This window comes from Dama dama, chromosome 20, assembly GCF_033118175.1.
Source record: "Dama dama isolate Ldn47 chromosome 20, ASM3311817v1, whole genome shotgun sequence".
NCBI classification, from domain to species: domain Eukaryota; kingdom Metazoa; phylum Chordata; class Mammalia; order Artiodactyla; family Cervidae; genus Dama; species Dama dama.
In genome coordinates this window covers 90065408-90092463 of record NC_083700.1, presented here as the reverse complement: position 1 = coordinate 90092463, position 27056 = coordinate 90065408, and the positions used below count along the sequence as shown (strand labels likewise).

The 27056-nt window shown below is 42.5% G+C and overlaps 1 protein-coding gene across 1 annotated transcript; it reads left to right on the top strand.

Annotated features, from left to right (window-relative positions):
• Positions 1-757: 757 nt before the first annotated feature.
• Positions 758-27056, top strand: CPT2 (carnitine palmitoyltransferase 2). Its single transcript, XM_061121861.1, has 5 exons — positions 758-1050; positions 13948-14028; positions 15903-16009; positions 24132-25436; positions 26437-27056. The coding sequence occupies exons 1-5, from the start codon at positions 899-901 to the stop codon at positions 26766-26768; spliced, it is 1977 nt and encodes a 658-aa protein (XP_060977844.1). The 5' UTR covers positions 758-898; the 3' UTR covers positions 26769-27056.

The window sequence follows — 27056 nt, the reverse complement described above, 5'->3', positions numbered from 1 at the left end:
CAGGGAGTGTGGTGGGTTGCTTTGCGGGAGCTTCCTGTCTTTAGAAAAGTCCCGCTGTAAAGGGAGTTTTCTGTATAGAAGTGGTGACTGGATGGAACCCTCCATGGTTTCCAGCTTCTGCACATAGTTTCTGTATGAATTATGTTGTTTTGTTTTCTGCCGCGCTGCACGGCTTTCTGTATCTTAGTTCCCCGGCCAGGGACTGAATCCAGACTGCAGCAGGGAAAGCTCGGAGTCCTAACCATTGGGCACCCAGGGAACGCCTGCACACATGTTTTCTGACACCGGCTCAAATGAGCTCGCAGGGCAGCTGTGTGCTGCTGATCAGGGTATGTCAAAAATTTTCTGCGGGGCAAATGTGACGAGTGACCAGACACGACTTAGCCACTAAACCAGTAACAACAGCCACCATTTACTGCTTACAGCACCAGACACTGTCCACACCAAGTCGTTTCATTTCATATCTAGGAACGTGAGAATGGGTTGAATGATCTTTTCAAATGAGGAAATGGACGTTTAAAATTTTTCCCATTTATCAGATTCCAAAACTTTTTTTCGGCTTCTCTTTTTCTCCAGTTTCTACCTTGTTTCAAAACAGGAGAAGGGCGTGGCTTCCGAACTGGTTTTCTGGCCGCTTGGAGATGAGGAAACAGAGAGAGGAGGCCGGGGCCCCGCCCACTCTGCGGTGGGCGGAACCCTCGTAGCGCCTGTGGGCGGCCCGTCTGTGGGCGGGGCCTTCCGTGGGCGGGGTCGGGGAGCCGGAAGTGGCCCCGCGGAAGGGCACAGAGTGTACTGTAGTAGCTGACGATCGTCGCGGGCCGCTGAGGGACGCGGTCCGATCTCCGTACACCAGAACTCCAAATTCTCCACGTTCTAGCTGCTGCCACCTCCTGGGACGATGGTGGTCCGCCTGCTGCTGCGCTCCTGGTCCCGGGGCCTTGCCGTTGGCCCGGGAGCCCCCTGTCGGCTCCTGAGCACCGGCTCGGAGCCCAGCCAGTACCTGCAGCGCAGCATCGTGCCCACTATGCACTACCAGGACAGCCTGCCCAGGTGAGCCCGGCTTCCAGGTTCCCGTCGCCCACAGCCAGCCGGGGGTTCGGCCCCAGTCTTTCTCCAGTCACTCTTGTCTCTTTTACCGAACCCTCTTGCATCCCCAGAGGTTTACCTGGGATGCTGCCGCATTCTCCAGTCTGAAAATCCCGTCGCACTGGAACTTTAGGAGGCTCAAGTTCTTCTTCCAGAATCCACCCGCTCCCCTCCGCCCCCCTCCCGCCCCCGTCATAGTTCTCTCAGATTTTCTCTCTTGAACTCCTCTCAGACTCCTCCAGAAACTCAGCTTCCAATCAGATATCTAATCGTCCCTCACATTGCTCTCTGAAAAAATGCACAACCTGCATATGTCCAACATTACTCATATGCTTCCAGCTAGGGTGTCCCCCAAATTCCTGCCCAGAATATGGATCAGCCAGTTCCTGATACATAATACTGATAGTTACTCTCCTTCAACTTCTCCCACCACCACCTTTTTCACAGCTGCTGCCAGAACCCTCAGCCCCACTCCCCATGTCTCCAGTCCTCTTCTGTTTTAGCACCCGTCAGTCCCCCAAGCTGACTTAGATATTTACCTTGCCCTCCAAGTCCTCAGCATTCTAAGTCCAGTCTTCTGGAAACCTTTCACCCCTACCAAACTTTACTCAACACTCCCCACTGTCCTCCCCCTAAAATATCCTCCCTAACCCACACTACTCCCTGCAACCTCAGCCCACCCTCAAAGAATTCTAGACAGCATCTTCAGTACTCCTCCTCAAATCTTACTTTATTCACCTTAGATCCAGTTCAGTTCAGTTCAGTTGCTCAGTTGTGTCCGACTCTTTGCGACCCCATGGACTGCAGCACAACAGGCTTCCCTGTCCATCACCAACTCCCAAAGCTTATTAAAACTCATGACCTTTGAGTCCATGATGCCATCCAAACCATTTCATTCTCTGTCGTTCCCTTCTCCTCCCACCTTCAATCTTTTCCAGCATCAGGGTTTTTTACAATGAGTCAGTTCTTCGCATCAGGTGGCCAAAGTATTGGAGCTTCAGCTTCAGCATCAGTCCTTCCAATAAATATTCAGGATTGATTTCCTTCAGGATGGACTGGTTGGATCTCCTTGCTGTCCAAGGGACTCTCAAGAGTCTTCTCCAGCACCACTGTTCAAAAGCATCAATTCTTCGGTGCTCAGCCTTCTTTATGGTCCAACTCTCACATCCATACATGACTACTGGAAAAACCACAGCTTTGACTAGATGGACCTTTGTCAGCAAAGTAATGTCTCTGCTTTTTAATATGCTGTCTAGGTTGGTCATAACTTTTTTTCCAAGGAGCAAGCGTCTTTTAATTTCACGGCTACAGTAACCATCTGCAGTGATTTTGGAGCTCCCCCAAATAAAGTCTATCACTGTTTCCATTGTTTCCTCATCTGTTTGCCCTGAGGTTATGGGACCAGATGCCATGACCTTAGTTTTTTGAATGTTGAGCTTTAAGCCAACTTTTCACTCTCCTCTTTCACCCTCATCAAGAGGCTCTTTAATTACTCTTCACTTTCTGCCATAAGGATGGTGACATCTGCATATCTGAGGTATTTCTTCCAGCAATCTTGATTCCAGCTTGTACTTCATCCACTCCAGCATTTCTCATGATGTACTCTGCATATAAGTTAAATAAGCAGGGTGACAGTATACAGCTTTGATGTACTTCTTTTTCTATTTGGAACCAGTCTGTTTTTCCATGTCCAGTTCTAACTGTTGCTTCTTGACCTGCATACAGATTTCTCAGGAGGCATGTCAGGTGGTCTGGTATTCCCATCTCTTTCAGAATTTTCCACAGTTTGTTGTGATCCACACAGTTAAAGGCTTTGGCATAGTCAATAAAGCAGAAGTAGATGTTTTTCTGGAACTCTCTTGCTTTTTTGATGATCCAATGGATGTTGGCAATTTGATCTCTGGTTCCTCTGCCTTTTCTAAAACCAGCTTGAACATCTGGAAGTTCATGGTTCACATACTGTTGAAGCCTGGCTTGGAGAATTTTGAGCATTACTTCACTAGCGTGTGAGATGAGTGCAATTGTGCGGTAGTTTGAGCATTCTTTGGCATTGCCTTTCTTTGGGATTGAAATGAAAACTGACCTTTTCCAGTCTTGTGGCCACTGCTGAGTTTTCCAAACTTGCTAGTATATTGAGTGCAGGACTCTTATAGCATCATCTTTTAGGATTTGAAATAACTCAACTGGAATTCCATCACCTCCACTAGCTTTGTTTGTAGTGATGCTTCCTAAGGCCTGCTTGACTTCGCATTCCAGGATATCTGGTTCTAGGTGAGTGATCACACCATCGTGGTTATCTGGGTCATGAAGATCTTTTTTGTACAGTTCTTCTGTGTATTCTTCCCACCTCTTCTTAGTATCTTCTGCTTCTGTTAGGTCCATACCATTTCTGTCCTTTATTGAGCCCATCTTTCCATGAAATGTTCCCTTGGTATCTCTAATTTTCTTGAAGAGATCTCTTGTCTTTCTCATTCTATTGTTTCCCTCTATTTCTTTGCGTTGATCACCGAAGAAGGCTTTCTTATCTCTCCTTGCTATTCTTTGGAACTTTGTATTCAAATGGGTATATCTTTCCTTTTCTTCTTTGCCTTTTGCTTCTCCTTTTCACAGCCTCAGACAACCATTTTGCCTTTTTGCATTTCTTTTTCTTAGGGATGGTCTTCATCACTGCCTCCTGTACAGTGCCATGAACCTCTGTCCATAGTTCTTCAGTCACTCTGTCTATTAGACTTATCAGATCCCTTGAATCTGTTTGTCACTTCCACTGTATAGTCATAAGGGATTTGATTTAGGTCATGTCTGAATGGTCTAGTGGTTTTCCCTACTTTCTTCAATTTAAGTCTGAATTTTACAATAAGGAGTTCATGATCTGAGCCACAGTCAGCTCCCAGTCTTGTTTTTGCTGACTGTATAGAGCTTCTCCATCTTTGGCTGCAAAGAATATAATCAATCTGATTTCAGTATTGACCGTCTGGTGATGTCCATGTGTAAAGTCATCTCTTGTGTTGTTGGAAGAGGGTGTTTGCTATTGACCAGTACATTCTCTTGGCAAAACTCTATTAGCCTTTGCCCTGCTTCATTCTGTACTCCAAGGCCAAATTTGCCTGTTACTTCAGGTAGCTGTTGACTTTCTACTTTTGCATTCCAGTCCCCTATAATGAAAAGGACATCTTTTTTGGGTGTTAGTTCTAGAAGGTCTTGTAGGTCCTCATAGAACCGTTCAACTTCAGCTTCTTCAGCATTTCTGGTCAGGGCACAGACTTGGATTACTGTAATATTGAATGATTTGTCCTGGAAACGAACAGAGATCATTCTGTCTTTTTTGAGATTGCATCCAAGTACTGCATTTTGGACTCTTTTGTTGACTATGATGGGTACTCCATTTCTTCTAAGAGATTCTTGCCCATCAGTTCAGTTCAGTTCAGTCATTCAGTCGTGTCCGACTCTTTGCAACCCATGAATTGCAGCATGCCAGGCCTCCCTGTCCATCACCAACTCCCGGAGTTTACTTAAACTCATGTCCATCGAGTCATAGTAGTAGATATAATGGTCATCTGAGTTAAATTCACCCATTCTAGTCCATTTTAGTTCGCTGATCCCTAAAATGTTGATGTTCACTCTTGTCATCTCCTGTTAGACCACTTCCAATTTGCCTTAATTCATGGACCTGACATTCCAGATTCCTATGCAGTATTGCTCTTTACAGTATCAGGCTTTACTTCCATCACCAGTCACATCCACAACTGGGTGTTGTTTTTGCTTTGGCTCCATCTCTTCATTCTTTCTGGAGTTATTTCTCCACTGATCTCCAGTAGCATATTGGGCACCTACCGACCTGGAGAGTTCATCTTTCAGTGTCCTATCTTTTTGCCTTTTCATACTGTTCATGGGGTTCTCAAGGCAAGAATACTGAAGTGTATTAGATCCAGAGCCCACCCAAATTCTATGCCTCTTAACCATAGCTACTACCTTAACACTTCTTCCAGAATCTACTTTCTCTATGAAACAGTCCCAATACATCTTCCTCTCTCCTTCCCTAACCCAGTATTTTCTTTAATTCAACTTCCAGTTTTCCCAGTCTTTGAACTCCCACCCTTAAATTAAGCTGCCAGGTCTCCTCCAGTATTAGCAGTTTCCCCAAATTCCTTCACCCTCTACAATCAAACTTTAACTTCTCTACCTGCTTACCAGTCAGTTCCTAGTGCAAAGTTCCAAATTTCTTTCAAAAATCCTATTTACTTCCTTTCTAACCAAGCTGCCTGTCAGGGATGTCGCAGTCCAGGGGTTGGAGACCAACTCTCGTTGTAAATAGAACCAAGATTGTCACAGACACCCCCACAACTACTAGGTTGCTCTTTTTCTCTACAACCAGGAACCCCTAACCCTTAACTGCCCACCCTCACCTTCTCAGGAATATCATCTGAGGTGATTCTTGTGAAATTACAGTGTGCAAACTTCTTAAAACAGACTAAAATGAGATTATCTAGTCCCAACCTGCTGTTTAAATTTGGTAGGAGGTCTGGGAAGAGAAACAAAATGTCCCTGTTCCTGTGAGATAAGCCTTGACCTCCTGTGTCTGAGCTGAGCCTGTATGTAGGGGAAAGGTGAGGGATGACAAGAGTCTGTCTTTGCTTGCCAAGCCCAGCAGCAGTTGGCCTTTAACTTTTATTTTCTTTCTTTCTTTCTTTTTTTTTTATTAGTTGGAGGCTAATTACTTCACAAAGTTAAAGTTGGCCTTTAACTTTTAGATAGGCCTGGGCCCCACCCAGGTTTAAGATCAGAGGGATTTTCTCCAGTGTAGAATTGGAAAGCTGAGAAGAATATTAAAGTCAAGGAATATGAAGATCATTTCTTTCACTCTGCAGAACAAATACCGTGGAGCTACAAATAGTAGCACCCATCATCTGCGTATAACTCTGTAAACAGTGACTCCCTCAGGCCTTCACTTCCTCACCTGTATGTTGAGAGTTAGATGAGATTCCTTATCTCTGAGATTCTGGAGAGATAAATTGTATTATCTTTACACTCATTTAGATATCACACTTAATGAAAAGCCCAGGCTTGAAGTCTGGTAGAACTTAGTTTTAGATTCCGGATCTGACACTCTTTATAACTTCAGGCAGTTGTGTCAACTTCTTTGAGCCCTAGTTCTTACCTGCAAAGTAGTATCAGAATGCACAGTTCATAGGGCTGTTGTGAGGGTAGAGTGAGGTAAAATGCCAAAATAGTTGGCATCTTCTCTTGTTACTTGGCAAGAGAAGGACTAGCCTCTTAGTATCAGTATTAGGTGGTCCAGCTGGACCTTCCTTCTTCCCTTACCCTTTTTCTGTCATATCACTGCCTTTTAATCAAGTGACTTTGGACTTGCTTTCTTCTAGGAAGCCTTGCAGTATCATTTGCTTGGTTTCCAGCTATTATGATCTTTTTCTTTGTTCTTTTTTAGTGTGGTCAAATATACAAAACATAAAATTTACCATTTTAACTAATTTTAGGTGTGCAGTTCAGTTAAGTGTTTTTTTTTTTCAGGGTTATGTTGTATGCACTGAACAGTTAATCTCAGAATATAAAACTGCAAGTCTGGAGAAGACAAAGGGTGGATCAACCTGACCTACACATTTACATTATTAACTTGGTAAACACTGATTGACATGAATTTGGAGACCAATCAGTCATGGTGAGGAGCTTACTGTATAGTGGGGGAGATTTGACAGGTAACCAGATATAGTTATGGTATAATGGATCAGTGGGAAGCAGCATCTCATGGTGGTTACGGTCATGAGATAGGAGTCAGATTTGATTTTTAATCCAGCTCTACTTAATAGGTTCATGGCTGTGAGGAAATCATGTAACCTAAAAATGGGGTGTTAATATTACCTCCCTCTCAGGGTAGTTAAAGTTTAATACTCTGATATAAAACACTTAGCACAAAGCCAAGCATATAGCAAGTACTCAGTAGATATTTCAAGTACTATAACTGCCTTAAATATTTGTTGCATATTGCATTGTATGAGTGTGCTGGTGGGAGTGACTTAGTGCCTGGCAGGGAAAGAAAGCTTCGTAGAGGAAGTGATATTTGAGTTGGAATTTGAAGATAACCACCTGAGAGGAGCGAGGGAAGGATAGAACAGCACGTGCTAAGACACAGAAGTCTGAAAATGCATGACGTGTTCAGAAATTTTGAGAAGTTGATGGCAGGCCCAGCTCAAAAAAGAATCATCACTTGGGCCCTAAGTTACTAGAGTTGGGCTGGTGTGTGTGTGTCTGTGTGTTGGCTGGGTTGGGGTAGTGGCACTGTGTCTTTAAAAAAATGGTAATGGGCCACTGTTTTAGGCCTGTAGTTGACCCACAGTCATTGTCAATTATCTTGTGATTTCTTTTAACCCCTAATCACTTTAGATGATAGCTGGTGTTCAAGACATAATGGGCACGTTCTCTAGAATTCACATGGGAGGCAGGTGAGGCCCGAATTTCCAAGGTGTGGAGGATAACAGAAACAGTAATGCTCTGAGCCCCAAAGGCATGTTCTGCAGATAAATTGTCTTGACAACCAGAATGATTTTACCAGAATAATAACTAGAGTGTGTAAAACTACAAAAGATTTTATAGCTGTGTTCTTGCAGTTCAGTTCAGTTCAGTCACTCACTCATGGCCAACTCTTTGTGACCCCATGAATCACAGCATGCCGGGCCTCCCTGTCCATCACCAACGCCGAGAGTTTACTCAAACTCATGTCCATCGAGTCGGTGGTGCCATCCAGCCATCCTATCCTCTGTCGTCCCCTTCTCCTCCTGCCCCCAATCCCTCCCAGCATCAGGGTCTTTTCCATAGCGTCAACTCTTCGCGTGAGGTGGCCAAAGTATTGGAGTTTCAGCTTCAGCATCAGTCCTTCCAATGAACACCCAGGACTGGTCTCCTTTAGGATGGACTGGTTGGATCTCCTTGCAGTCCAAGGGACTCTCAGGAGTCTTCTCCAACACCACAGTTCAAAAGCATCAATTCTTTGGTGCTCAGCTTTCTTCATAGTCCAACTCTCACATCCATACACGACCACTGGAAAAACCATAGCCTTGACCAGATGGACCTTTGCTGGCAAAGTAATGTCTCTGCTTTTTAATATGCTATCTAGATTGGTTATAACTTTCCTTCCAAGGAGTAAGTGTCTTTTAATTTCATGGCTGCAGTCACCATCTTCAGTGATTTTGGAGCCCACAAAAATAAAGTCTGATACTGTTTCCACTGTTTCCCCATCTATTTGCCATGAAGTGATGGGACCAGATGCCATGACCTTAGTTTTCTGAATGTAGAGCTTTAAGCCAACTTTTTCACACTCCTCTTTCACTTTCATCAAGAGGCTTTTTAGTTCCTCTTCACTTTCTGCCATAAGGGTAGTGTCATCTGCATATCTGAGGTTATTGATATTTCTCCCAGCAATCTTGATTCCAGCTTGTGCTTCTTCCAGCCCAGCATTTCTCATGATGTACTCTGCATATCAGGTAAATAAGCAGGGTGACAATATACAGCCTTGGCGTACTCCTTTTCCTATTTGGAACCAGTCTGTTGTTCCGTGTCCAGTTCTAACTGTTGCTTCCTGACCTGCGTACAGGTTTCTCAAGAGGCAGGTCAGGTGGTCTGGTATTCCCATCTCTTTCAGAATTTTCCACAGTTTATTGTGATCCACACAGTTAAAGGCTTTGGCATAGTCAAAAAAGCAGAAATAGATGTTTTTCTGGAACTCTCTTGCTTTTTCAATGATCCAGCAGATGTTGGCAATTTGATCTCTGGTTCCTCTGCCTTTTCTAAAACCAGCTTGAACATCTGGAAGTTCATGGTTCACGTATTGCTGAAGCCTGGCTTGGAGAATTTTGAGCATTACTTTACTAGCGTGTGAGATGAGTGCAGCTGTGCAGTAGTTTGAGCATTCTTTGGCACTGCCTTTCTTTGGGATTGGAATGAACACTGACCTTTTCCAGTCTTGTGGCCACTGCTGAGTTTTCCAAATTTGCTGGCATATTGAGTGCAGCACTTTCATAGCATCATCTTTTAGGATTTTAAATAGCTCACCTGGAATTCCATCACCTCCACTAGCTTTGTTCGTAGTGATGCTTCCTAAGACCCACTTGAGTTCACATTCTAGGATGTCTGGCTCTAGGTGAGTGATCACACCATTGTGATTATCTGGGTTGTGAAGATCTTTTTTGTACAGTTCTGTGTATTCTTGCCGCCTCTTTTTAATATCTTCTGCTTCTGTTAGGTCCCTACCATTTCTGTCCTTTATTGAGCCCATCTTTGCATGAAATGTTCCCTTGGTATCTCTAATTTTCTTGAAGAGATCTCTAGTCTTTCCCATTCTGTTGTTTTCCTCTATTTCTTTGCATTGATCACTGAGGAAGGCTTTCATATCTCTCCTTGCTATTCTTTGGAACTCTGCATTCAAATGGGTATATCTTTCTTTTCTCCTTCGCTTTCCACTTCTCTTCTTTTCACAGCTATTTGTAAGGCCTCCTCAGACAACCATTTTGCCTTTTTGCATTTCTTTTTCTTAGGGATGATCTTGATCCCTGTCTCCTGTACAATGTCATGAACCTCCATCCTTAGTTCATCAGGCACTCTATCAGATTTAGTCCCTTAAATCTATTTCTCACTTCCACTGTATAGTCATAAGGGATTTGCTTTAGGTCATACCTGAATGGTCTAGTGGTTTTCCCTACTTTCTTCAATTTAAGTCTGAATTTTACAATAAGGAGTTCATGATCTGAGCCACAGTCAGCTCCCAGTCTTGTTTTTGCTGACTGTATAGAGCTTCTCCATCTTTGGCTGCAAAGAATATAATCAATCTGATTTCAGTGTTGACCATCTGGTGATGTCCATGTGTGGAGTCTTCTCTTGTGTTGTTGGAAGAGGGTGTTTGCTATGACCAGTGCATTCTCTTGGCAAAACTCTATTAGCCTTTGCCCTGCTTCATTCTGTACTCCAAGGCCAAATTTACCTGTTACTCCAGGTGTTTCTTGACTTCCTACTTTTGCATTCCAGTCCCCTATAATGAAAAGAAGATCTTTTTTGGGTGTTAATTCTAAAAGGTCTTGTAGGTCTTCATAGAACCGTTCAACTTCAGCTACTTCAGCATTACTGGTTGGGGCATAGGCTTGGATTATCATGATTTTGAATGATTTGCCTTGGAGACGAAGAGAGATCATTCTCTCTTTTTTGAGATTGCATCCAAGTACTGCATTTCGGACTCTTTTGTTGACCATGAGGGCTACTCCATTTCTTCTAAGGGATTCCTGCCCACAGTAGTAGATATAATGGTCATCTGAGTTAAATTCACCCATTCCAGTCCATTTTAGTTCACTGATTCCTAGAATGTCGACATTCACTCTTGCCACCTCCTGTTTGACCACTTCCAATTTGCCTTGATTCATGGACCTAACATTCCAGGTTCCTATGCAATATTGTTCTTCACAGCATCGGACCTTTCTTCTATCACCAGTCACATCCACAACTGGGTATTGTTTTTGCTTTGGCTCCATCCCTTCATTCTTTCTGGAGTTATTTCTCCACTGATCTCCAGTAGCATATTGGGCACCTACCAACCAGGGGAGCTCCTCTTTCAGTATCCTATCATTTTGCCTTTTCATACTGTTCATGGGGTTCTCAAGGCAAGAATACTGAAGTGGTTTGCCATTCCCTTCTCCAGTGGACCACATTCTGTCAGACCTCTCCACCATGACCCGTCCGTCTTGGGTGGCCCCACACAGCATGGCTTAGTGTCATTCAGTTAGGCAAGACTGTGGTCTGTGTGATCAGATTGGCTAGTTTTCTGTGATTATGGTTTCAGTATGTCTGCCCTGTGATGCTCTCTCGCAACATCTACTGTCTTACTTGGGTTTCTCTTACCTTGGACGTGGGGTATCTCTTTACAGCTGCTCCAGCAAAGCGCAGCCGCTGCTCCTTACCTTAGACGAGGGGTATCTCCTCACGGCCACCCCTCCTGACCTTGAACGTGGAGTAACTCCTCTCGGCCCTCCTGTGCCCTCCCTGTGTTCTTGCAGGGAGAATAATAAAACACCTATTGCTTGGAGGCTTCTTAGGTATTGATATCAAGAGTCACTTAGACAGGAGATAAATCCGGTTGGTGCTAACTTTTCTTCCATCTTTATTGTAACAAATGGTGTTTAGATGGGGATGGAGTTCTTTGATAGAGGGTGGGGAAAGAGAACCCACATGGTTAAAATGAACCTGCCAGGTCTCTCTCAAGGCTTTAGCTCTATAGCTCTTTTCAAGGCACCTGGTGAATAACCCCTCAAGGAGCTCAAGGAACTTCAGCTGTGCCTTTGAAACCACTTTTGGTGTTCTTGAGGAACTGTGGAGGAAGGGTTGTGCACATACTGAAAAGGCCACAGTACGGGCCGTTGTGGTAGCAAATTATAGAAACCCCAATTACACTGGTTTTAACCAAAAGGAGTGTGTGAACCCACAGACCTGAAAAATCCAGGTTGGGTTAAGAGGTCCAAATGATGTCATCAAGACCCTGTTTGCCTTCCCACTCAACTCTTCATTTGTGTGACTCCATGCTCAGGTAGGCTTTCTCCTCATGATGCCATAGTGGCAGCCATCACCTAAGGCATAGCTTTCACAGTCATTTCTTAGTAACTCAGATGTTAGAGATTCCCTTCCTCATCCTAACAGTTTAAAAAAACCCAAAACTGCTATAGTTAAGTCTTTAGGTTCTTGCTAGGTCTCATTGAGTCTGAACCAGTAAGCTTTAAGCCCACCCCTGGGAGCTGGGCATGGAGTCAGCTCTACCTGAACTGCAGGGACTTAAATAGAAAGGGTGCTATTACTAAAAGAAGTGAGAAAGTTTGGGGTAGGCAAAACACCAATATGGTGAAACCCCATTCCAGGCACTGAGGGAGAGATGAGGAGCTAGTTCCCTAGGAACATGAGCAGGGTTTGAATCAATAGGACTTGACGACTGAGTAAGTAAAAAAAAATGTATTTATCAGAAGAAAAGCAATGACAAACCTAGACAGTGTATTAAAAAGCAGAGATGTTACTTTGCCGACAAAGGTCCGTATTGTCAAAGCTATGGTTTTTCTAGTAGTGATGTACGGATGTGAGAGTCGGGTCATAAAGGCTGGACCATAAAGGCTGAGCGCCAAAGAATTGATGCCTTTGAACTGTGGTGCTGGAGAAGACTCTTGAGAGTCCTTTCTAGAGCAAGGAGATCAAACCAGTCAATCCTAAAGGGAATCAATCCTGAATATTCATTGGAGGGACAGATGCTGAGGCTGAAGTTCCAATACTTTGGCCACCTGATGGGAAGAGCCGACTCATTAGAAAAGACCCTGATACTGGGAAAGATTGAAGGCAGGAGGAGAAGGGGATGACAGAGGATGAGATGGTTGGATGGCATCACTGACTCAATGGACATGAGTTTGAGCAAGCTGCAGGAGATGGTGAAGGACAGGGAAGCCTGGCGTGCTGCAGTCCATGGAGTCACAAAGAATGGGACATGACTGAGCAACTGAACAATCAAGTGCTTACTGTGTGCCAGGCACTGTTCTGAGTCTGTGACATGTGGTGCCTCATCGGATTTGCATACAACACTGGAAAGTACGTATTAGTATCATCTCCATTTTATGCATGAGGAAAGTTACGTGCAGAGCAGCAGCATGCCCAGAGTCACATAGCTGTGAGTGATGATGCCAGAGTGTGCCCTCTTCACCACTGTGTAGTTCTGCTGCCTTGCCACTGGATGGATCAACACAATTCCTGAGGTTGTGGTCACAGAATTGTAAAGGAGCCTTAGAAACAGTCTCTTTCAGTTCCTTCATTTTACTGAGGGAAAAATTGATCACCAGAGATGAACATAACTTATTTAGAAAAATTTCTAACAGCTTTATTGAGTTATAATTCACATGCCATAAAATTGACACTTAAAAAATTGAGATATAGTAGATTTACAGTATTATATAAGTTTCAGGTGTACAACATAGTGACTGATAATTTTTAAAGATTGTACTCCATTTATAATTAATATATAATGGTGGCTGCATTCGATGTGCTATACGATACATCCCTGTAGCTTATTTTGTACATGGTAGTTTGTACTTCTTAACCCCCTACCCCTGTTTTGCCTTTCACTGCTTCCTTCTCCCCACTAGTAACCACTTCGTTTGTTTTCTATATCTGTGTTTCTTGTTAAATTCACTAGTTTTATTTTTAAATTTCACATATAAATGATATCATACAGTATTTGTCTTTCTCTGTCTGACTTATTTCACTAAGCATAATAACCCAAGAATATCCATTCTTCACAGGACTCCTGGTGAGCTGGGCATGACTTGACTGTCCATCCCTTGGTTGGCTGGCCCATGGATAGACCTGTGTTTCTCTTTTGTATGATTCTCTGTCAAAAATACACCAATAAATTTTAAAAATAGAACTTTTTTTCATCTTAGAGAAAAAGACTGTTGTTCAAAGTAAGGGTAGAATTAAAATCCATGCCGGTACAGAGTTAACACAGGTATTCTAATTGTGGCAGGAACCAGAAATATTTTGGCTGCTTCTGCTTCCCCATTTTGAATTTGTTAGTATATTTACTAATTTAGCTTATGAAAATCATCATTAATACATTAAAAGGTTATTCTTCTACCTAGACTATAAAAGGAGTACCGTTGATACTTATATTCATCTATTCTCATTTGTCAGTGGCTTAGGCTTCCTGTTTTGTTTTTTTGTGGTTTGTTTTTTTTTTTGAAAGAATTTAATTATCCAGTAATTATTTATGAGTTTGGGTTGGCAAGCTAACTAACCTCTTCCACATCTTGTCACCATTACACTGACCTTGTTTCTCCCCAGGCTACCTATTCCCAAACTTGAAGACACCATTAGGAGATACCTCAGTGCACAGAAGCCTCTGTTGGATGACAGCCAGTTCAGGTAAATGCTGAGAAACCCAAATGACCGTGGTTGGGTGGTTCAGGAGTAGCTGACAAGTGGTGGCAGACCAATCTTTGGGGTGTGTCTATGATTTGACTGGGTCCTCAGGCACCTGAGACCTAGTCTTTAAATTTGCAAGTTCAGGAAATAGATTTTCACTCATGAAGGGCTGACCAAGCCCTAAGGTGAGACTCTTTAACTTGACTGAATAGGCAATGGTTTAGACACTAGAATGCCAAATTTGTACTGCCCTGGCAGATTTTACCTCATCAGCTAGCTGGCACTGGTCATTTGCAGAGGGCATGTTCTCTTGACAAGGAGCTTCATTGAGGAGAGCAAGTGGCAGACCAGAAGTTTGCTTGGTGAGCTTATGTACTGGGTTGGATAGTATGCCCCCTAAATTCACTCCCTTCTCAAAAACCTCAGTGACCTTATTGGAAAGAGGGTAGTTGTATGTGTAATTAGTTAAGAGCAATTCAGTTCAGTCACTTAGTCATGTCTGACTCTTTGTGACCCTGTGGACTGCAGCATGCCCGACTTCCCTGTCCATCACCAACTCCCAGGGCTTGCTCAAACTCATGTCTGTTAAGATGAGGTCATACTATTAATAGAGAAGGCTTAGTCCTTATTCCAGTCCTTAGAAGGGATAAAGAGACAGCCATGTAAAGACAGAGGCAGGTTGGAGTATAGTAACAGACTAAGGAATGCCAGGGATACCTGATAACACCACAAGCGAAGAGAAAGGCCTGGAACAGATTCTCCCCGAGAGTCTTCAGAGAGAATATGGTCTTGTCAGCACCTTGATTCTGTACTTCTAGCCTCCAGAACTATGAGAAAATACATTTCTGTTGTCTTAAGCCATCTGGTCTGTGGCAGTTTGTCTTGGCAGTTGTGGGAAACTAATTCAGCCTGGAAGTGGAAAATAATATTGGATATTGTAAAAAAAAAAAAAAAAAAAAAATGGATTCCATCAGGCTGTTGTATCCTGGTGTGGTACTCTTTTTCCACAATGGGAATTTGTTGTGCAGACCATTGGCCTTGTCATTAGAATCACATAGAGTCCTTCAATGGACAGTGATGGAAAAAAACAGACGAACTGTCCACTGTGTTTTTGTTGTTGTTTAGTCATTAAGTCATGTCCATCACTTTTGCAACCCCATGGACTGTAGCCTGCCAGGCTTCTCTGTCTATGGGATTTTTCAGGCAGGAATACTGAAGTGGGTTGCCATTTCCTTCTCCAGGGGATCTTCCCCACCCAGGAACTGAACCCATATCTCCTGCATTGGCAGGCAGATTCTTTTATCACTGAGCCACCAGGGAAGCTAATCCACTGCTTTTAAATATTCCATATTAGTCACTTGAAGCTTCTCTTGACATGGTAATGATTTAATAGCTACCTGTTATTAAGTATTACTTTTCAAATTATCCTAAATCCTTAGCTTTATAAATATTTTAAAAATCATGTAAGGTGGTATATTTCTGGGTTAACGTATAAAGAAACTGAGACTGAGAAAGATCGAGTAACTTGTCCAAGGTCATACAATTTGAAAGTAACAGAGCTAGAATTCAAACTTAGCTATTCTTGACTCCAAAGCTTTTGGAGTCATTTTCTCCATGTCAAGCTGCCTCCTAGATTACACGTTGTTTTATGAGATATGGACTCATCCTTCTGATCCGTCATTTTAAGAAAATATCTTAGATTTATCTGCTTAGATTGATTCTCTTCTTCTGACTAGAGGTACTTTCTGGTCTCAGTTCCCAGATTCTAGGGATATGCTAGGGAACCCAATGTTCTGTGATGCATTTGTGGCCATGAATCTAAAACCACCTATTCCCTGTCATGGTTTGATTATGTCTTTTCTTGAACATTTCAGGAAAACAGAACAGTTATGTAAGAGTTTTGAAACTGGAATTGGAAAAGAACTACATGAGCAGCTGGTCGCTCAGGACAAGCAGAATAAACATACAAGCTACATTTCAGGTGGGTAGGCATGGCTGTGAATATGGTATTTCCAGAGCCTTCCATAATGGAAAGCAGGGCATCTTCTCTCCTGCTTTGGTCTCACAGGTGTTTTTGCTGAGACCAAAAACATTTGTGAAGTGTTGTCTCATCCTCTCTTCCTGAGGTGAACATTAAGGCTGAGTGAGTTCTTCCTCCACTGAGGTGTTGTCTGGAGTCTGTGGTCAAGAGCAGTGGCTTGCCTGCTCTGTAGATAGGATCAGGACAGAACCTAATCATTGGTTCTGTCTGAAAAGGATGCAGGATTTAGTCCTGGGTCCTGTATGTATCATTCTAGGTCCTTCGTTGTCTGGCCCAGCTGCCTGCTCCAGCCTCATTTCTTACCCTCCTCCCTGACACACCCATGCTTCAGCAAAACTGAGTAGCTTCTTCCCTCGACCCCTTAGTCTTTTCATTCTTCTGGGCCTTAATCCATGTTGCTCCCACCACCTTTTTTTACCTGGAAAATTCTTCCTTTAAGACCCAGTTAAGATGGTTGTCAGAGGTTGGGAGTAGGGGGCTGGCAAAGTGGTAAAGAGGATCAAAAGATAAACACTTCCAGTTGAATGCAATATACAACTTGGTGACTATAGTTAATACTGTATTGTGTATTTGAAAGTTGCTGTGAGTATGGATCTCACAAATTCTAATAAGAAAAAAATTTTTATAAGTGTGTATGGTGATGGATATGCTGAGCATTTTACATATACACAAATATCGAATCATTATGTTGTACACTTGAAGCTAATATAATGTTATATGTCAATTACATCTCAATTTAAAAAAGCAGAAAAGACCAGATCTGGGTAGGATGATTTTTCTATGAAACCTTTCAGCCCTTCCCATTCAGAGTTGGTTGCTTCCACTTCTGTTCCCACTGCACTTCTTTTAACTCAGTTTATGTTTGTAGTAAGGTTATACATGCATATCATTTAAAGAATCAAATCGTTTTCTCATGCTTGTTATGAGAAGCAGCAGTTTCCTGACCTTGACTTAATTTCTCACTTCTCATTTTGCCCCATTCTCTAAATTACTTACTCATATCAATATATCTTTTTTAGTTTTAGGCATTATCTATTGATGCCTCACTGTAAAAGATTAGGCTTTATCGGTCTCTTGTATCCTCAGCACATTTCCATCCCCTTATTGTCACAGTGTGCTATGCTGTGCTTAGTCACTCAGTCGTGTCCAACTCTTTGTGATCCTGTGGACTGTAGCCCACCAGGCTCCTCTGTCGTGGGATTCTTCAGACAAGGATACTGGAGTGGGTAGCCATTCCCTTCTTCAGGGGATCTTCCCAACCCAGGGATTGAATGCAGGTCTCCTGCAATTCAGGCAGATTCTTTACCGACTGTGCCACCAGGGTAGTGTTTATATTGTTACAATCATGTAAACATTGTTGTCAGCTGAGTTGTGTAGCACACTGGAATTGTTTTTCCTTTTCCATACTAACTTTGTTTTCTCTATAATTAATAATTATACCTTCTTTTGTTTTGCTTTCTATGTGCCTAATAATTTATCTGGGAATTTTTTTTTTTAACTTCTCATTTTCCTTAATGGTCTTTCTCCAGTTTGCTTTTTTTCCTGTTTGTTTTACCCTCTTTTCTTTCTTCAGATGTTTCATAACCCTTCCCTGTTGTCTTAGACCTGAATGAGATATTAAAAGTTGTGGGAATTTCTATAGATGAGAGTGGGCTTGTCAGTCACAGCTTCACTGTAATGTGATCAGCTAAACCACTTCCTCTGGGCGCCCCTAAGGTGGCTTTGGGTTATTTAGACTTCTTAGGGAAGGCTTTTCCAGTTAACTGACAAAAGGTATATTCCTAGTTGCTGCTGTTGCAGGAGTGGGATTAAGGGAAGAAGACTTGAGTTCTCATCTGTGACTTATGTCTCCCAATTTTACTTTTTCCAGTGAATAAAACTTAAATCTTCTACTGGAGTAGGGAGGGAATCTGGGGAGTGGGGTTCTAATTAAACAGCCCTTCAATCAGATGTACCTAGGCTACTACATCCTGAGCCATCTGGAGTTCTGCTGTTTAAGTCATATTGTTTCCTGGCTTTCTCTGCTGCCAACTTAGGGTTGGCTTTCTCTGACTCTGCTAGATAATTTTGCAATTTCCAATATTTGTTCTTTTCTTCTCTCTCATTCTCTTTGCCTTATTGGCTTATGTCTCTTTAAAATTCTTTTACTCAAGGGATCAGAAGCATAAATTCGTGTCTTCTTTCATCAAATCTGTCTTACTCCCATTTTAATGAATTGCATTCTATTTTAATTCTGTTTATCTCCTTCACCAGAGTTCTTCTGAATTGAAGTCCATGCTCTATCCTCAGGCCCAGGGCCTGGCATGGCACTGATTCTCAAGGAATGAATGGATCAACAAATGAATAATAGATAAATTTTTGTCCATTAATCCTTCCCCAATGCTTTATGTATAAAAACTACTTCTTCCCCTTGAAGATACCCCATATTTGTAGAGTTCACCCATGCTTGCTAATCCAACCAGGAACTTCCCTTGAAAACATGTTTGCTAATAAGATACTGCTTCTGGAATTTTTACAAGCATCCACAGGAATACAGAGGGCTAGTTTGAGTGGCTCATATGCACTAAGTTACTTCTAATTGCCTTTTAATTATTTCCTAAAAGAGGAAGTAATGTATATAGTACACAGAATGATGGCGAAAACTTTCTGTCATTTTTGGGAGACAGTCACATATGGATGTTGTTCCTGAAAGGAGGTGAAGCACAAGAGGGGTGGGGATTAACAACTGTTCTGTTTCAGTGTGAATGCAAGTGAGGAATTACTATTTTTTATTTCTGTAAGTGTTAAGGAGGAAAACAGAATGAGGAGGAAAAAAGCAAGTAATAAATATTAAAGAAATGTAAGTCAAAACCACAGTGATGGTTATCCACTAGAAAGGCTCCAATCAAATAAGACTGACAGTAACGTTAACAACAATACTAGAGATGACTGTACACATGGACATCACCAGACGGTCAATACTGAAATCAGATTGATTATACTCTTTGCAGCCAAAGATGGAGAAGCTCTATACAGTCAGCAAAAACAAGGTCAAAAGCCGCCTATGGCTCAGATCATGAACTCCTTATTGCCAAATTTGGACTCAAATTGAAGAAAGTAGGAAAAACCACTAGACCATTCAGATATGACCTAAATCAAATCCCTTACGATTATACAGTGGAGGTGACAAATAAATTTAAGGGATTAGATCTGATACACAGAGTGCCTGAAGAACTATGGATGGAGGTTTGTGACATTGTACAGGAGACGGTGATCAAGACCATCCCCAAGAAAAATAAATGCAAAAAGGAAAAATGGTTGTCTGAGGAGGCCTTCAAATAGCTGTGAAAAGAAGAGAAGTGAAAGGCAAAAGAAAAAAGGGAAAGATACATCATGTGAATGGAGAGTTCCAAAGAATAGCAAGGAGAGATAAGAAAGCCTTCCTCAGTGATCAATGCAAAGAAATAGAAGAAAACAATAGAATGGGAAAGACTGGAGATCTTTTTAAAAAATTAGAAATACCAAGGGAACACTTCATGCAAAGATGGGCACAAAAAAGGGCAGAAACAGTATGGACATAACAGAAGCAGAAGATATTAAGAAAAGTTGGCAAGAATACACAGAAGAACTATACAAAGAAGATCTTCATGACCCAGATAACCATGATGGTGTGATCACTCATCTAGAACCAGACATCCGGAATGTGAAATCAAACAGGACTGAGGAAACATCACTATGACCATAGCTAGTGGAGGTGATGGAATTCCAGATGAGCTATTTCAAATCCTAAATGATAATGCTGCAAAAGTGCTGCACTCAAAATGGCAGCAAATTTGGAAAACTCAGCAGTGGCCACAGGACTGGAAAAGATCAGTTTTCATTCCAATCCCAAAGAAGGGCAATGCCAAAGAACATGCAAACTGCTGCACAATTGCACTCATCTCACGCTAGCAAAGTAATGCTCAAGATTCTCCTCCAAGCCAGGCTTCCAACAGTATGTGAATCAAGAACTTCCAGATGGTCAAGCTGGATTTAGAAAAGTCAGAGGAACCAGAGATCCAATTGCCAATATCCATTGGATCATCAAAAAAGCAAGAGAGTTCCAGAAAAACATCTACTTCTGCTTTATTGACTACATCAAATAAATTGTTGTGTTGATCACAACAAACTGTGGAAAATTCTGAAAGAGACTGGAATACCAGACCACCTGACCTGCCTCCTGAGGAATCTGTATGCAGGTCAAGAAGCAACAGTTAGAACTGGACATGGAACAACAGCCTGGTTCCAAATCGGGAAAGGAGTACGTCAAGGCTATATACTGTCACCCTGCTTATTTAACTTATATGCAGAGTACATCATGTGAAATGCTGGGCTGGATGAAGCACAAGCTGGGATCAAGATTGCCAGGAGAAATATCAATAACCTCAGATATGCAGATGTCATTACCCTTATGGCAGAAAGCAAAGAGAAACTGAAGAGCCTCTCCTTGAAAGTGAAAGAGGAGAGTGAAAAAGCTGGCTTAAAACTCAATATTAAAAAAAAAATGAAGATCATGGCATCTGGTCCCATCCCTTCATGGCAAATAGATGGAGAAACAATGGAAACAGTGAAAGACTTTATTTTCTTGGGCTCCAAAATTACTGCAGATGGTGACTGCAGCCATGAAATTAAAAGATGCTTGCTCCTTGGAAGAAAAGCTTGACAGCATATTAAAAAGCAGAGACATTACTTGCCAACAAAAGTCCATCTAGTCAAAGCTATGGTTTTCCAAGTAGTCATGTATGGATGTGAGAGTTGGACCATAAAGAAGGCTGAGCGCTGAAGAATTGATGCTTTTGAACTGTGGTGTTGAAGAAGACTCTTGAGAATCCCTTGGACTGCAAGGAGATCCAACCAGTCCATCCTAAAGGAAATCAGTCCTGAATATTCATTGGAAAGACTGATGATGAAGCTGAAACTCCAATACTTTGGCTATCTGATCTGAAGAGCTGAGTCTTTGGACAAGACCCTGATGCTGGGAAAGATTGAAAGCAGGAGGAGAAGGGGACAACAGAGCACAAGATGGTTGGATGGCATCACTGACTCAATGGACATGAGTTTGAGAAAGCTCCAGGAGTTGGTGATGGACAGGGAAACCTGGTGTGCTGCAGTCCAGTGGGTCTTGAAGAGTCGGAAACAGTTGTGCAACTGAACTGAACTGAATGGTGACAGATGTTGCTGAGGATTTGGAGAAATTGGAACTCTTGTACACTGCTGGTGGTAATGGCGCAGGCCCTTTGGAAGACACCTTGGCAATTCCTCAAAAGATTAAACATAGAGTTCTGGTTCAAGATGGTGAAGTAGAAGGACATGGAATTCACCTCCTCCCACAGATATGTCAGAAATATTTCTACGTATGGAACAGTTCTCACAGAATATCTACTGAAAGCTTGCAGAAGATCCCATACAACCAAAGCTGCAAGGAAGGTCCCAACTTAACTGGGTAGGATGAAGGGAAAAGGGAGAAGAGGAAGTGGGACAGGAGCTGCACTCCTGGGAGGGAGCTGTGAAAGATGACCACTTCCCTCACCCTGGCAACCTCCTTCACAGACTATGAGATGCACCAGAACAGATAGGGAGCTTCAGAGGCTGGAGAGGAGAGTGTAGGGGCTGGCTTGCCACCCTGCAGGGTAGAGAGACCCCACAGATGGTCCAGGCCATATTGCCTCACTTCTGAGCCCAAGACACCTGCCTGCTGGTGTGAGCAGCGACTGGGTGCTGAAACTTAGGTTTCAGAGGGCAGACCCAGGGGTAGGACATGGTTTGGCTATGGCGAAACAGCCCAAAGGGCTTGGAGTATGGCCAGGCTGAACAAAGGGTGTGCATGTGATTGATGGTATTGGCACAAAAACAGACTTATGTATCAGTGGAACAGAATAGAGAGCCCAGAAATAAATCCACACACCTACAGTCAATTAATCTATCACAAAGTAGGCAAGAACATACAGTGGAGACAAGACAGTCTCTTTAATAAGTGGTGCTGGGAAAACTGGACAACTACATGTAAAAGAACGAAGTTAGAACATTCTCTAATACCATAGACAAAAATAACTCAAAATGGTTAAAGACCTAAGTATAAGATAAGTTACTATAAAGCTACGAGAGAAAAACATAAGGAGAATACTCTTTGACATGAACCATAGCAATGTTTTTTTTAGGTCTCTCTTCTAGAGTAATGCAAATAAAAGCAAAAATAAGTGAGTGGGACCTAATTAAACTTAAAAGCTTTGAAAGCACAGCAAAGGAAACCATAAACAAAACAAAAAGACAACCTGTGAAATGAGAGAAAGTATTTGCAAATGATGTAACCAACAGGGATTAGTTTCCAAAATGTACAAACAGCTCATACAGTTCAATATAAAAAACAAACAGCCCAATCAAAAAAATGGGAAGAAGACCTAAATAAACATTTCACCAAAGAAGACATATAGAGATAGCCAATGGGCACATAAAGAGATGCTCAACATCACTAATTATTTGAGAAAAAAAATGAGGTATTGCCTCACATCAATCAAAATAAGCATCATTAAAAAGATCTACAAATAATAAATACTGGAGAGGGTGTGGAGAAAAGGGAACCCTCCTACACTATTGGTGGGAATGTAAATTGGTGCAGCCACTATGGGGAACAGTATGGAGGTTCCTTTAAAAACTAAAAATAGGGTTACTATATGATCCAACATATATGCATATATATGGGCATATATCCAGAGAAAAACTCTACTTCATAAAGGTACATGCTCCCCAGTGTTCATAACTGCACTACTTACAATAGCCAAGACATGAAAGCAGCCTAAATGTCCATCAATAGATGAATGGATAAAGAAGATGTGGGGTGTATGTGTGTGTGTATACACACACACACACACACACAATGAAATACTACTCAGCTATCAAAAAATGAAATAATGCCATTTGCAGCAACATGGATGGACCTAGAGATTATCAAATATACTAAAGTAAGTCAGAGAAAGATAACCATCACATGTGGAATCTAAAATATACAGATGAGCTTATTTCTAAAACATGTTTGAGACAGACTCACAGACATGAAAATAAACTTATGATTGCCAAAAGGGGAGAAAGGTGGTGGGGAAGGGATAAATCAGGAGTTTGGGATTAACAGATACCAATATATCTAAGACAGATAAACATCAAGGACCTACTATATAGCACAAGGAACTATATTCAATATCTTGTAATAATCTATAATGGATAAGTATCTGAAAAAGACTAGGCATATGTATAACTGAATCACTTTGCTCTACACCTGAACTAACACAACATTGTAAATCAACTATACTTCAATTAAAAAAAGAAAAAAAAATTTAAAAAATCTCAGTCAAAAAGCAAAAAGTCAAAGACTTCCCATATGACCTAGCTACTTTCCTAGCTGTATCTTCCAAGAGAACTGAGAACATATGTCCACACACAAAAAAGCGCTAAATTATAATAACCAACAAGTGGAAACAATCCAAATGCCCATCTACAGATGAATGGATAAACAAGATACAGTATATTATTGGAACATTACTTAGCAATAAAAAGAAACGAAGAACTGATACATGCTACAGTGTGGATGAATCTCCAAAACATTATTATAAGTGATAGAGTGTGTGTTCAATTGCTTAGTCATGTCGACTCTTTGCAGCCACATGGACTGTAGTCCGCCAGGCTCCTCTGTTCAAGAAATTTTTCAGGCAAGAATACTAGAGTGGGTTGTTTTTTGTACTGCAGTGGATCTTCCTGACCCAGGGATCGAACCCACATCTCTTGTGTCTCCTACATTGGCAGGTGGGTTCTTTACCACTAGAGCCACTGGGAAGCCCATAAGTGATAGAAGTCAGATGCAAAAGACCACATATTATATGATCCCATTTAATGTTTTTGAATTATTGCAAAGCAAAAAAAAAAAAAAAAAAAAAAAATCAGAAAATTCCATCCTCTGAAAGTAAATGTCATTTCTTCTGAATATGCTTGATTTTTTTTTTCTTTCTCACATTCTCTCTTTATGAACTCTTTATTGTTCATTTTTATTTTTTAGGCCCCTGGTTTGATATGTATTTAACTGCTCGAGATTCTGTTGTCCTGAACTTTAATCCGTTTATGTCATTCAAACCTGATCCAAAGTCCGAGTATAATGATCAGCTCACTCGGGCAACCAACATGACTGTCTCTGCCATCCGGTTTCTGAAGACACTTCGGGCTGACCTTCTGGAGCCAGAAGTGTTCCATTTGAACCCTGCCAAAAGTGATACTGATACCTTCAAGAGATTCATACGCTTTGTGCCTTCCTTTCTGTCTTGGTATGGCGCCTACTTGGTCAATGCATATCCCCTGGACATGTCCCAGTATTTTCGGCTTTTCAATTCAACTCGTTTACCCAGACCCCATCGAGATGAACTCTTCACCGATGACAAGGCCAGACACCTCCTGGTCCTACGAAAAGGAAATTTCTACATCTTTGATGTCCTGGATCAAGATGGGAACATTGTGAGTGCCTCCGAAATCCAGGCTCATCTGAAGTACATTCTGTCAGACAATAGCCCAGCCCCCGAGTTTCCGCTTTGCTATCTGACTAGTGAGAACCGGGACATCTGGGCAGAGCTCAGACAGAAGCTGGTGAGTGATGGCAACGAGGAGACCCTGAGGAAAGTGGACTCGGCTGTGTTCTGTCTCTGCCTAGATGACTTCCCCATTAAGGACTTTGCCCACTTGTCCCACAGCATGCTGCACGGTGACGGCACAAACCGCTGGTTTGACAAATCCTTTAACCTCATTATAGCCAAGGATGGCACTGCTGCCATCCACTTTGAGCATGCCTGGGGCGATGGGGTTGCAGTGCTCAGGTTTTTTAATGATGTGTTTAAAGATAGCACTCAGGCCCCTGCCATCACTCCCCAGAGCCAGCCGGCCAGCACTGACTCTTCTGTGGCCGTACAAAAACTCAACTTCAAGCTGAGCGATGCTTTAAAGACTGGCATTAGTGCTGCTAAGGAAAAATTTGATGCCACCGTGAAAACCCTCACCATTGACTACATCCAGTTTCAGAGAGGAGGCAGAGAATTCCTGAAGAAGCAGAAGCTGAGCCCTGACTCGATGGCTCAGCTGGCCTTCCAGATGGCCTTCCTGCGGCAATACGGGCAGACGGTGGCCACCTACGAGTCGTGTAGCACTGCAGCATTCAAGCACGGCCGCACCGAGACCATCCGCCCAGCCTCCGTCTTCACAAAGAGGTGCTCTGAGGCCTTTGTCAGGGAGCCTTCCAAGCACAGCGCTGGAGAGCTTCAGCAGATGATGGCCAAGTGCTCCACGTACCACAACCAGCTGACCAGAGAAGCAGCAATGGGTGAGACGGGGCTGGGGAGCCTGCCGTTTGGTCTTGTCGCCCTCAGCTCTGGGGTGTGCCTCACTACTATTCTGATTTCCACCCTTCCCTAGGCTTAGTCCATCTGCCAACTGATTATTATTTTTCCCTTGGCAGTCTGAACAGCCAGACTAGCCACTAGGGACAGAACATTCCCTCCCCCTGAGCAGGAATGGGGCGATGCGTCTGACTTAAATGCACCGTCCTCATTTAAGGTCACTTTCAGCTGTGTCACATACTCTCTTCCTATTATTTATTGGTTGTCAGCCTCCTTTTTGACAATGCAGGGTTTCTAAGCCCCCGGCCTCTCTTACTTCAGCCCAGTTGTAGTGTGTTGGCTGCATGTAAATAGGCCATCTCAGAAGCTCTTCCCTACCTAAGTGGCATCATTTTGCTCCTTTCTGGTAAAATTCAAGACCTAGGAAGGACCTGAAGGATCACATAGTCCAGTCCTTTCCTATGGCAAAGTCCTGGAACTGAAAGCGACCTCCAAGATATTCTGGTCTCAGCCTTCTCTATTTTATAGGTAGGAAGCTGAGACCACCAGCCCAGGATCACACAGCAAATTAGCAGGAAAGCTGAGATTAGAACCTGGTCAAACACCCTTTCTGTTTTGTTCCACTGACTTCATCTTGTCCTTTTTACTTGATTTGGGCTTTTGGTTTTATCTTAGTTTTTAAGTCCATGGTGTGCTCTCCACATACTTTTTGTGACTGTTTAAGCGGATTCAATCTCAGAATTTTAAATATTAGGTTTATCTTAGACTGATTTTTAGCTCAGCTGTTCACTGCTTTTTTAAAAGGAATATTCTAGAATGCACTGCTCCAGAATTTAGCAAGGTGGAGGTGTGAATGCAGAGGCTGACAAACCCTTCTTCCACTCAAGGCTGCTGTGAAGGATATTCCTACCTTGGGTGGGAGGTGTGACTAAGTGAGGTCCCTTTCAGTTCTGAGAGTCTGATTTTCCATTTTGTCTCTGACAGGCCAGGGCTTTGATCGACACTTGTTTGCTCTGCGGTACCTGGCAGCAGCCAAAGGGATCAGCATGCCCGAGCTGTTCCTGGACCCTGCATATAGGCAGATAAACCACAACATCCTGTCCACCAGCACACTGAGCAGCACAGCAGTGAACATCGGCTGCTTTGCCCCCGTGGTCCCTGATGGTTTTGGCATTGCATACGCTGTTCAAGACAACTGGATGGGCTGCAATGTCTCTACCTACCAAAGCCGCAACGCCCGTGAGTTTCTCCAGTGTGTGGAGAAGGCCTTAGAAGACATGTTTGATGCCTTAGAAGGCAAAACTATCAAAACCTAGCTTCTGGGTGAGTGAAAAGCCTCTGTTTCATCAGCATAAAAACTGGGGCCTCTGTAGCCAGTAGGCACTATTCTGTGACTAATGAAACTAAATATGAGGTGCCTGAGCACCATTGCTATAAGATTTGAGCCTTAAAACCATGGTTTTAAAGCTAAACATATGATTTCCAAGATCATAACTAAAGATATGTGAGATTTTGGTTTTAAGGACATTATCAGGAGGTAAGACTTGGAAAATAACTCAGATGTACTTATTGTTGAAGCAGAAATAAAATTTAATTCTTTCTTA